General features: G+C 44.5%; 1 protein-coding gene across 1 annotated transcript; it reads left to right on the top strand.

Annotated features, from left to right (window-relative positions):
* The first annotated feature begins 3717 nt into the window (after positions 1–3717).
* On the top strand, positions 3718–6926 carry sox1b (SRY-box transcription factor 1b). The gene has a single exon (XM_076724064.1). It carries the CDS (start codon positions 4019–4021, stop codon positions 5081–5083), a length of 1065 nt encoding a protein of 354 aa, XP_076580179.1. The 5' UTR covers positions 3718–4018; the 3' UTR covers positions 5084–6926.
* The last annotated feature ends 6447 nt before the right edge of the window (positions 6927–13373 follow it).

Below are 13373 nucleotides of genomic sequence, written 5' to 3'. Positions count from 1 at the left end.
GTTTTGTCAAATACTGTTGGTTGCAGGTATGGACACCTCTGCTTCACAAGCTACTTTTGGGAAACCCTGAAGACAAGATAGCGCCTCCTGCAGACGTTCATTGATCTGGAGTGGAGACAGAGTTGCTTCTGATGTCACTGCTCACCTGAATGGACAAACCCACAGAGGCTCTCTGTCCGTCCTGCTGTCTTAACTATGATTCTGTCACTTTGTGGATGACAAATACTGCTTTCCAATCCTGCTCAAATCAAAATTCTGTTTTTTTGGCTGCTACAATAAAAGCTACATATCTACTCTGTAAACCACATGTCCTCCCTGTTTTCTCCTTTAACAACAAATCACCTCATTTTAATCTATATTTGCTTACAGCAGTAACAACGCGGCCTGCTACACATGAGCCACAAGCTAGCTTTACACCCACGACTTCCAACTGAATTGTTTCCATCCAAAACACTGACAAATACATCTGAGAAAAATATGGATATGTTATCAGATAGCCAGCTCTGTAGTCTGACAACTCTTCTACTTGTACTTCCTGGCTTTTCATTGCTGAATCATCTGCATGTAAGAATAATGTCATAGTTCAAGCTGCCTTCACATCATTCATATAAAACAACAAGAGCAGAGGCAGATCAACGTAAGGTGTGATCACACCATGCAGAAGAAGACAGCACAACAACATGACAAAGTCAATGAGCACCAGTCAAACCTGAGCAACAATGTGGAAAACACAATGGACATGTGCCACATGTGGCACTTTGAGCAATGCACAAACTTTTCCAACTCAGCCAAGTAGAAAAACAGGTGGATGGAAACACAGTTCCTGACTCTCAGCAATGACCTACATTCAGCTTCATGCTTCAGTCTCAACATTACACAACACACATCTCGTCCTGCCTCTTAGCTTGTTGCATTAGCATCAACCAAACATTGTAAACTGCTACTTCGCTGCTACACACTGAACAGCATGTAAACATACCTGCAAACATCTTAATATCACCACCAACAACACACCGTCTGATCATGTTTGTTCACTCTCCGAAGGGCCTCGGCTACCGTCAATCAAACACAGACACGCCCCTCCAGCCCACTGAGGGAGATCGTAGCATTTCTGTTCCATTTCTTTTTTAATCTTTTTTCTTTCCTGTTCATTTTTTTTTTTTTTTTTAATGTGCTGCTTTTAACTGCTAAACGCATTGTCTAAATCTGCAAGAAGGTTTCCATGTCTGAACTTGATACCATTCAAATCTGAGTACTTCTTATGTGTTCTAGTATATTTCTGTGTTATTGCCTTAATCATTTTATAATTGCACTTTTGATACACATGTAAACAAGCTTTCATTACGCCGTCCTCATCCTGAAACACTGCGTGCTTGCTCAAGACTGTCTAAACAAAACCGCAACTACAATTGTTTGTATGATAATGTTTAGAGTAAACTGCCAGGAGGGGAAATTCAGAAACAGACACACTAGATTCAACTCATGTGGAGGCTTTTGAGAGGACCTCAAGTCTAAAAGCATCAGGCACGCAGACACAGAAACAACAGAGCTGATGATGGTGGAACTCCTTCTGCTCACTTCCATCCATCTCTAAGGTCAACATCTTCCAGCCTGTACTGTAAATATAACCATCCCGCTGCCCAAAATAAACTCCGTTCTCCTCAGCGTCTCTCAGCTGAGTCAAATACCTCAAGACCAAACAGGAAAGATCATTCAATGAGCCATTGAATGTGACAAAGTCCCTGTATGGTTTGCCATGAAATCAATAGATGAATAAACACGACGTCAAAAAATAAAGCAGAGTGTGGTCACTGACAGGACATCAATGTGAAAGATTTCTGTCAATTCACTGATTTGATTTCCGCCTCGGCTGCGTTTCCTTGATGTCGCATAGTCTGCGTTTCAAAGATAAAATGTTCTCGTCCGCGTGTTTCGGCGCCGCGCACAGAAAGGCAGAAAGAGAAGAGACTGCCACAGTGTGCACACAACAGATCATACAAGCCACTCAGCAGCACTACAGCCAACTGGTACAAGGGAGCGAGAGGAGAATCCAGCCATGCCAGCGCGCCAATATAGTTTACCAGCTCGCTGAGAGGCGGGCAGCACCTGACAGATGCCACTTGGGAGCATAATCCCAGAGGGCTGAAAAGATCCTCCACATGACGGGAAGCCAGTGAAGCAGGAGGAGACCGGAATACCAAACAACAACCGCAACGTGAAATCAAACTGCAGCGTTCACTGACATATTTATCCATTCTGTCCTCTTTCACTGTGCCTGCATAATAACTAAAATATGGGTCTGCAAGTATAATTAATTAAAATAAAAAAAAAAAACAGCTCTTCTTATCATCCATTAATCATTTGAATGATTTCAGATGCTGAAACACTTCGATTTTCTTATGTTTCTTTGTTTTGTATGAAGATAAAATGATTTATCTTTACATTTTGGACTGTTTGTACAAACCAAGCCATTTTAATGTTACCTGTTTGTCAGTATTCTATCAGTTTTCTGACTAAACAATAATGATAATAATCATTAGTTTTGCTGCCAGCAAAATATGGTTTGTGTGCTGTATCATTATTTTTATTGGCTGCAGTAAAAATGCATGTTAACAACTGAACAACATTAAATTCAATCAGGTATTGCTTGTTTTAAAAACAGCAGTGTCTCATTTACAGATCAGGACAGACTCTATGAAATGACACCTTAAAGGATTTTCGCCCTTCTTTTCCTCTCATTGTGAGGCGGCCCCGGGCCTGCTCCTGCTCCTGCTCCTGCTCCTGCAGGCCTGCAGCTGCTCCACGGCGGCCGCGTCACACTTCATTTGTTTATTAAAATGTTAGAAATATCATAGGTTTCTAATGCTCACGTCCATTATGGGATTACTGTAGTTTTTGTACGGGGGTTAAATCTCTCCCTCTGTCTCTCGTGCTCGCCACACGGCTTCGGTGAAACAAACAAAAGGGCCGCTTTGAATGGCACGTGCTCCGGGCGTCAGTCACCTGTTTCCTAGCAACTGGCACAACAGAAAAGCACCTGTGGCTCTGAATAGGAGGCTGTGAAGCCCCCAGTTTGACAAAAAGCACGGAGAAATTTGAAATACTGTATTAATATTATTAGTATCAGTCATGACATCTAAAAGAGTACCAAATACTGACATCTCTAAATATTACAGCCTATGTGCTTTCTCATTTAATAACACGTGATTACTTATGCTAATAAACTGAACAGGCTAATTACTACGCTTAGAAATTAGCTCTAAAAGCAGACTATTGTGAAAATATTTTAAAACTCTAATACTGTTTGGTACTTTTTTCCATGTATTGTAATGGTGACAGACTCGCGCGGCCGCCATGTTTATTTGGATTTTTACGAAAGGTTTCTTGTTGTAACACCGTCCTGCAAATTTCAATTGTCAATAAAGTTTAATTTGCTGCAACAATGTAAAATATGAAAGAATAAAAACGAATCAAAGTGATGCTGAAAGATGAGCGCGCGCAGACTGCGCCGCAGCCCGTCTCAGGCAGAATTATGGGAATTTAACTGATTACATGTTGTGTGGTTTTGGCTACACACACAAAACAGATGACAGAGGGAGTAATTTTGAGGTCTCGCGCTCCGACGTCACCAGAACCTCGAGCCCCTGCATGCAAATCACGTCTCCGCTCGAGCCTCTCCATTGGCCGTCTCTCGCTCATTTAGCTGCTGTCAAAGCGCGCGGCCCAGGCACGCTCCGGTAACTTTTCCCAGCACGGCTTCAACCAAAGTAAGCTCAAACAAGCGCTTTCTATTCTTCTCGGCGCTCGCGGATGACAGGAAAAAGGCAAAAAGGGGAAGTGCGGAGCAAGTTTACCTCTGAGTGGATTTCATCCAGAGACTACAGCACCTTTTCATCTCTCTCTCTCCGTTTCTTTCACTCTTTATCTCCCTCTTCCTCGGAGGTGTAGCTGCGCGCGGGCCAGCCTGAATGTTTCTGTGTGTTTGACTGAGAAGTGTTGTCCTACCAAGACGAGGTGAATGTACAGCATCATGATGGAAACGGACTTACATTCCCCTGTGGTGCCCCAGACCAACCCATCCAACCCGGGGGGACACGCGGGAGGAGGAGGCGGGGGTGCCGGCGGCAAAGTCCCCCAGGACAGAATCAAAAGACCCATGAACGCCTTCATGGTCTGGTCCCGGGGCCAGCGGCGGAAAATGGCACAGGAGAATCCCAAGATGCACAACTCGGAGATCAGCAAGCGGCTGGGCGCCGAGTGGAAGGTGATGACCGAGGCGGAGAAGAGACCGTTCATCGACGAGGCGAAGCGGCTCCGGGCCATGCACATGAAGGAACACCCGGACTACAAGTACCGGCCGCGGAGGAAGACCAAGACGCTGCTCAAGAAGGACAAATACTCGCTGGCCAGCGGGCTCCTCGGCTCCTCCGCGGGTGTAGGGATGGGCGGCGGGCAGCGACTGGAGAGTCCCGGAGGGGGCCACGCAGGGGCAAATGCGGGCTACGCCACGCACGTGAACGGCTGGGCAAACGGCACGTACTCGGGCCAGGTGGCGGCCGCAGCGGCGGCGGCGCATGCGATGATGCAGGAGGCGCAGCTGGCATACACGCAACACCCGGGCACCGGAGCTCACCCGCACCACCCGCATCCGCACCATCACCCGCATCACCACCCGCACAACCCGCAGCCCGTGCACAGGTACGACATGAGTGCCTTATCTTACAGCCCCATCTCAAACTCTCAGAGCTACATGAGCGCCTCTCCGCCGGGCTACGGCGGGATCACCGGCTACACTCACCAGCACCAAAGCTCCGGTGTCTCCCCGGTGTCCGGGGCGATCGGAGGGACTTTGGGGTCCCTTGTGAAATCTGAGCCTAGCGTGAGCCCCCCGGTTTCCACCGCGCGCGCGCCGCCGCCGTGCCCCACGGGGGACCTGCGGGACATGATCAGCATGTATCTGCCGACCGGCGAGGCGGCGGGAGACTCCAGCGTTCATAGCAGACTGCATGTGCTCCACCCGCAGCACTACCAGAGCAGCGGCTCCACTCCGGTAAACGGGACGGTTCCTCTGACTCACATTTAAATCCGAAATGTACTATAAGCACTACAAACCACAACCAAATATTTAAAAACTTAGATGTGGGCGCAGGCTGCTGAATTGTAAATTATAGGCGGTTATAGCCATAAAAATGCAATCACTTTGAACAAACTTTTTTTTTTTTTTTTTATTGTTATTTCCTTTTTCTTTCACTGGTGGATTTCTGTCTGTCCGAGCTAAAGGAAAGCGCATCCGATTTACTTTTGCTCTCTGGAACAGAGCATGCCAAGTTTTGACACGATTTAAATTATAATCCGTGAAGGCTGGTGCATTTTGAGGGTTATTTTTTCCGACTTTTCTGTGGAATTAAAAGGCACCAGCGGTGTGTTTGAGGGACCCTGAAAGCCTGTTTAAAGAGGGAACCGTATAATAAATGGAGGGCGGTGTGGAAGATGTGTTTAAAAAAAAAAGTTTCTAGGCTGCAATTTCAATTGATTTCCAGTTTTAATGCTTGTAAACATGTGAGTCAGTCGGTGTAATTTGAATTTTGTTTTTGTTGTTGTAAAATCTTGTAAATTGTGAATAAATAGGCCTACTGAAAACGCTTTTACGCAATTGTACATAATTTATAAAACACCGAGCCCCATTTTCGGGTTGGAGACGAGACGATTTTGCGCTGAGTTTAATGCGTTTTCCAACAATTTCTTCAAGCTCGGAAAAGTGTTGGTGGGGGATTTAAACAGGCTCATGTACACCAACATTTGATGTGTCTTTGTATTTATTCCATTTCTGAAATAGAGATGCTGACAAGCTCATTGCATCGTTGCAGTGAAGAGCGTTTTAATGAATCACGAAGCATGATGACATCACGTTGACATGATTATGTTCTTTATCAATCGGCCTCTTGATCGATCATTTCTCTGAGAATAATGCAAACACGATCACATTTTGTTTTTCTTTCTGAGATACAGTAAAAAATCAGCTGAACTGTCTAATTGGTCAAGCTGGCATAAATGTTGATGATGCGCATTTTGTCACTATAAATTCACATCAAATTGGGTCACGTGTCATATTAAGGTGATGGCAGTTCTGTGAGAATATGGTCTTTTAGTGGGGAAATAAAAAACAGGCCTAAAATAGACTATACAGACTATAGGCCTAGTTTTTTTTTCCTGAAATGCTTTTTAGTTTTTTTTTTAAACTTCTATATTCTGTGTTTCATGACATCTTAAAATATAAATTATTATAGCTTTAATATTTATCTCCAGGAGCTGATTTTGTCGGCGACAGCCTGTAACTCAAAGGTTGCACTAAATACTTGTTGGTTGAGAATTTCCTGTCCAGGGAGAGGAAATATTAGGCTAATGATGCTCTAATTTTCCATTTGTCTGTCGTTTGAAATGGGCCACGTTCTCGCTGACTCCTACGCTTTAGTGTAACGTTAAGTGATTATTTAAAACTGAAGCGCATTTTCAGTTTTTATTATTATTATTATTCATTAATGCTTAAGATAGTTACTGCATGCAGAATAAACCAGGCTGACTACAGGGACATGTTCCATTTTCATGCATTATGTTGTGTTATATGATTTTTTTTTTTTATATTTCTCTCTTGCATTCTTGCAAGTTGTGAAAATGTCAAAGATTTTTCTAAAGCTGAATCTCTTTTGCCATGAGCGAGCCTGACTGTGTCCTTACTGTAGAATCTCCTGCGCTCTCCAGGATGAGAAGGCCTCTCTGTCATCGTATCCTCAAATGTTTTCCTCAAATTCAAGCACAATTGTCTAATAATTTTATTCTGCATTGTCCTAAATTGAACCGTCAGACTCACGTTCATATGCAGAGACTGTGGTTCTGTGTGTTGGTATAATACTGCACTCACACACCAAGCAAAGTTTTTTTTTTTTTTTTTTTTTTTGAAGCCCGCCTCAGGGTCTCCACCTCAGTCCAACGATCTCAAGAAAAAGTAAATCTGACAGCAACAGTATCCACTGGCCAATGAACAGTAATTCTTCAGCTGGCCTCAATCGGGCCCACTTCAACCCTGCCTCCACCTGGGTCCCTCACAGGTACTTGAACCTCACCCCTCTCTCACCCCCAGCATCAAACGCCTGCATCTGTGTGTGTGTGCGACTCTCCGGGTTGTTAAATTATTTCCTTCTTTAAATTTGACCACCGAATCACCGGAGGCCCCGGGGGAAGGATGGGACGGGGAGGGAGGAATGAATGAGCAGGGAGCAGGGAGGCGGAGGAGGAGGGAGAAGGTGAGGAGAGGAGGTTTTTGTGTTGGAGGAGAATGGGGATTAGTCGTGGAGTAAGCCGGGGCAGCTCAGAGGTCACCCCCAACAAAAAGCCCAGCAAACAACACCCCCGGTTTTATCAGACTAATTCCCACTCGGGTCTGGACTTAAAACCCAGAGGGCAGCGTGGATGCAAATCAGGCAGGATGAAGCTGTTTCCGTGATGTCAGGTGTTAAACTGAAGGTATTTACGAGGCGCCTACTGCTGCCTTTGTGTTCACATTTCACATCAGGCTGCTTTACATTTCTTGGGTTTGTCTTTGCTATTTGGTAAAAGCAGATAAAATTTGGATTGATATGTTCAGAGTTTGTCCTCAGAAATGATTATTTTTAAATAACTTCACTACTTTAATACATAAAAATACAACATTAATTTATACAAAAGCCAGAACACCTGTGTAAGTATGAGGATACGGTCATTTTTAAATAGATTTTCTGATTTCTGGTGGTTGTTAGAAAAACACACAGGCCCAACCTTTACCTGCATTTTGCTACTGCACGACTGACAACAATGAATAAATGTGAATTCCTGTTTTCTCATTGTTTTAGATGAATTTCCATCTAATATTTCTAAAAAAAATAGATTATTTATGGTCGCTTATCAATCCCTAAATGAAATCCCACATTTGCACTGATCGATAATTGATTAACTGATGAGGTGGAAATTTAGACTGAAAGGCTAAAAAAAAAATATTTGTTGCTCCGACTTCATAATACAGAAATGGATGCCAAAGAGCAACTAATACGGTCGCCAGTCATCTATTTCAGTGAAGCCAAAAATGAAACAAGGTGTGTGTCTCAAACAGAAGGAGGTGAGATGTTAATAGATTTTTGGAGTATTTCTGAAGTTTCACGATGGATCAAAGGGAATTAAAAAGACCTTTTAGACAGTGAATGAACATAATGGGAAAAGAACGCCGTTCGACTGTTTAATTCTAACTCATTCGAGGGTGATGAAGCTGCCATTATGGCCTCTAAAAACTGCTCCGCATGGACTTTTTCATCAATAATATCGTCAGTATGATGATTGGAAACTGGAAGATCAAAGACAAAACTAAAACCTTGTGCTGTACAACAATTATGAGGAGCATCAACTCATCCATCCCTGAGGTGCGCTGAGAATTTCCTCCAGATATTAAAGCTCAGGTAAGAAGAAATATGCACCTCTTCAAGGCAGCAGTCAGCGTCTGTAATGGGATCTTTGGGTTTGATCAGTCACCAGCTCAGTCGGGCGCAGTCACGACGACACCCGGGGGCCCGGGAGGCTCCCAGAGGCCCATCCCTGAGGCCGGGGGCTGGATGTGTCTGCGGCTTTTTATCCTCTCCTCATGCTCTGCTTGGCATGTGCTTGGACACCGCTGCTCTGGCACTTCCCACTCCATAACCCTCTGCACCCCCCGCCCCCCATCCCGCGTGCTCCCGGTGTCCTAAACGTGGCTAATCGGCATCAGTTTATCACGCCTCCGCATATTTCCCTCCCTCTCCTCCTATAAAAACCCTCACCTCCGACGTTGGACCCGGTTCTGTCATGGGAGATTACGGGGGACCGATTGCACAAGACCGAATGTGGCGCGAGGAGATTAGCCGGGACGCCATAGAAAATAGCAACGGGGCCAACGGATTCCTCGCGAGGGGGCCTTATCGTGCAATTACACGTTGACACGTTTTAACCATTTTTCAGCCTCTTAATCCGAGGGCCCCCCTCCTCCCCTTCCCTCCCCCTTCTCTCTCCAAATGCAGACCTATTGGTGCTGAGGGAGCCTCGCTGCTCTGTCTGACTCTCCATCACTCTGCTGCAGTCGCAAAAATCTGTTTCTCACTTCAGCTGCCGCTGCTAATATTTCCAAATGTTTAAAAAAGGACAAATGAGCTGCTCACAGTTTGTCTCTGCCTCGGTTTCCAAAAGTCTAAAAGAGCTAAATTAGGGACATAATTATTGAAAGTTTCAGAGTTTGAAAGTCCAGATCACTGAGCAATACTGACGACTAAATAAAAACATTACATGAAACAACTCAAACAAGAGAAAATAGAACAACGGAAGAGGAAATAAATATAGGAAGAAACTTTCTGCAACAATCTGACCACAGTTTACAACCCGCATCCTGTCACCTGATTCCTGCCCTCAGCTCGTCTGCATGCTGGGAGCTACGCTGACACTGCAGCTTCCTCTGGAGCCCCAGAGCACAGTCCGAATACGATGCTGCTGTTTGTGGCACTGCAGAAACTGGAGATACTGAGGTAGGTTTACTGGAAAATGCGCATAAGAGTATTATAAATTAAACTGATGTCGACAACACTGTAGGTGGGTTAGATGGCAAACTGATACACACACACACACACACACACACACACAGCTGGGACACTGTGTAAAACATAAATACAAACAGAATGCAGTCATTTGCTAATGAGCTGTGTTCACTGACCGCAGTTTTCTGAAGTGTTTCCTGAGCTCATGCATTCATCTCCTTTATCTAATCATGTGTTCACAAAGTGGTGAACCTCGCTCGACTGAGCCCCAATCATGATGCTGTCTCCTGTCACCGGTGAACCTGTTTACCTGTGGAATGATCCAAACAGGTGTTTTTGGAGAATTCCACATCTTTCCCCGTCTTTAGTTGCTCAGAATAAGCAGATATTTACAGAAATGAATGAAGCTGATGAGGCCAAACATTCAACATGTTGTCTTTGTGCTGTTTTCAGTTGAGTGTATGTCAAAAAGATCAGATTAACAAATGATCGTATTCTGTTTTTTTCATGTTCACACACACACACACACACACACACACACACACACACACACACTCCTCCAAGGTCACTAAAAGCTCCACATACCCAGAGTAAGTAGCACATGACCTCAGTTCCTGTGGTCGTTCTGGCCCTTCTTGTCATTATTTGTACACTATTTACACTTTCTTATTCTATTTCTTTGAACTATGTTTGATCTGTTTGGTGTTTTGCTGCACTTCTTCTGTCAGTCCCAGACAAACCAGGGTCAAGGTAAAATATACTGTCAAGTCTCGCCATGTACACTGCTGACGAGAGAAAATACACTTGAAAAATGGGCAGAATAAACAGAAACAGAATAAAATAAAACTCTCGGAATACGACTTCCACTTCAGCGCAGTGACTGCTGATGAAGTGCAGTCTTGCAGATAAGGATGTGCAGCAGTTCATTGTGGACCACTGACACACAGATGAAGCACGCTGCTTCAGGTGGAGTAGGTGGAGGTGCAGTGTGTAAGATTTTCACTGCAAAAGCACAAACTAACTGCAATGCCAGCACCGCAGCACTCGTCTTTACGCTGCGGTGACTTCTCACGACACATTTCTGCTGGATTTCACAGCAGCCAGTAAAAGTCAAAGACGGCTGAAGTTTGGCTTTCGTTGCAGCTGATGTACAAACTTAAGTGAACTCAGATTTTTCCCACATTAATCTCAACGCAGACTTCACACTGTCGCCTCGGCCCGGAGGTTTTTCAACACAGTCACAGGCATCAAACAGGCTGCATGGTGTGTTGTTCCACCATGCTGCTCAATTCAATTAGGGCCTTTCATGACAATCAATTAGGGAGTACCCCCTGGATCTCCCCGGGGGCCTATAATCATCACACACCGTCTGCTCAGACAGGCACTGGGGAGCCCCGCCCACCAGCAACAAGGACGCTTCAGTTTAACATAACGGGGCCACTGGGGACCACGAGCAGAAGGTCTGTGCTTCACTTCAGCCCATTTTACTTCAGATTATGGTCTTTCTGTCCTTGTTAAATGTTGATTTTACGGGGTTTCACCGGGAGGCCTTCACTGCCTGTTTTCTTCTGCGCTTTTGGTTTGTGATCGTTCTCCCAGCTTCCAGGTCATCACGCCCAGAGGTCAAAGCGTTGTTTTCTAAGCGTTGCCACATTGATAAATATGATTATTCACTGTCGAGTGCAAATCCATCTGCTGCTGAGAACAAGACGCACGGGCTGACACATAAGTACGTACATGCACTTCACTCCTGTATGACTTTCACTCCACTCCACTTATTTGACAGCTCTTTTATCTATACTCTAACCCAACACGATATGAAGTATGTCAAATTAGCTCCACCGCCAGCTACAGCATAGAGGAGACCTCCACCATCAAGACAGACAGAGCTCTGCTGTGACCCTGGAAGAGCTTTGTCAACTCTGTCAAAGTGACCCTGATGATGCTGAGTTAACGGACTGCGAGAGAGTAACAGCAAGATGAATGTTGCATGATGGGAAATGCAGATCCAACACGTCCACATACTGAAACGATGGAATAGCCACAAACCAACTTAAACTGCGTCACCTGACATCCTCATTTGCTCCCGTCACAGTCACTCCGGCTGCTAGAGGAAGCAGACAGACGACCTACAGGGTTGTTTCTCTGCCTCATGCAAGTCCCCCCAGAAGTGCAATACTAAACCTTTCGAGTACCCTGTTACAATGATGTTAGCTCATAGATGCATTCATAATAAAAGGCTAAACCATGAATAACATTCTGTGAGGAGCCTTTAAATATAATGAGTACTTCCTCTTTTTAATTTAACTACTTTCCACTGATTATACTTCTGTAATTCTACTTAGAATGATCAATGCAGGGCTGTATAGCTTACATTGACTCAAAAAATAGCATGAATTAGCCTAATTAATTAATTAAAACCCGATAAATTCATTTTCGGTATGAGCCTCAGTACACGGAGCACACGCTCTACCAGGTGAGCCACCGAGGCGTCCCCGAGGCTGCAGGCTCACAGGTATTTGAACGTGGATCCTCTGATTGACAGAAGGTCAGATTTTCAGCACCGTACAGCCAAAAATCCTCCTTGAAAGAAGTTTCTTTTTTAAGTTTCTCATCTTTTTGACTGAAGCGTTATCACTATGCTGACCCCTCTGCCTCCCCACCTCACTCCCTCCATTTTTGGCCAATTACGGGACCACAGACAGCCCCCAAAAAGACCTGCCCAAAACCCCTAAAGGGCTTGTTTCCAGAGAACGGAGGTTTTTCTCTTGTTGTGTCTGTGTTCTTTTTTCCTCTTCCTCTTCTTTATTTTGTTGGAATCATACTCGGATGAGTACATGGAATTTCCACAGAGTAACCTTGAGCGCTTGAAAGGAAATCTTTCACAGTGCTGCCATTCATCACATTTTTTTCACGGCTGGACTTTGTTGTAAAGATGTTGCAGGGTTTGCAGATCATCACAATCACCAAAGACCGAAACTAAGAAGACACTGAAAGATCCAAGCTCAAAGTAATCGACTGGAATTATCCGAAAATAATCATCAGTCCATGCAGTAGTGCTGACAGAGATGTTTCCAGTGCAGTGAGCTCAAACGCTTCCACTGGAAAAGCCTCATAAGACTACACTCTGTTCGCTCTGCTCTGCAGGATGTGTGCTTTTATTCTTTCCTCCAACTCAACTATTGGTTAGAAAAATGTCCACATCTGAACGCTGGATGTTGGTGAAGTCACAGTGTGAACGTCCCTCACTGGAGCTGTCCAGGTGCTGAAATGAACAAGCTGCAACATGCCAGAATTACTTCCACTAATTCATGTTGTCATGATCTCACAGAATGAATCCTCTCTGCATTTACACTGTCCTGCATTTTTCCTTTTTAATTCAAGGAATGAAAAAGCTCTTCACCTCACGCGGCGACACAAAAGCCAGCACATGCAGTTTCAATATTTCATGATGGCGTAAATTCAGTTTTCTGACCAGAAGAAGACAGACACTTTGAGTGATGCGTCCTTTCAAAGAAAACATCTAAAGATACTGAATATTTACAGAAACGCTGCTGTTTCAAGTCAGAAATGTTCCACCAGCGAGAAAACACTAAACAATGGAAATCGAGGCAAGCGTCAGTGTTTCTACCTTTAAACCAATTATACAGCAAGAGCAAAAGTGAGGTCTCCTCAAACAAATTACCTCAACACCACGGTACCTTTCCTGGAGGGTTAGGGCACTTTGAGAAGAAAGAAAGAAAGCGAGGCAGAGGGGGAAGAGGAAGAAATGGAAGAGAACAGGAAACA

Source organism: Chaetodon auriga, chromosome 23 (genome assembly GCF_051107435.1).
Source record: "Chaetodon auriga isolate fChaAug3 chromosome 23, fChaAug3.hap1, whole genome shotgun sequence".
Classification (NCBI taxonomy): Eukaryota; Metazoa; Chordata; class Actinopteri; order Chaetodontiformes; family Chaetodontidae; genus Chaetodon; species Chaetodon auriga.
The sequence above is the reverse complement of the archived record's forward strand: the minus strand, read 5'-3'. Positions and strand labels throughout refer to the sequence as shown.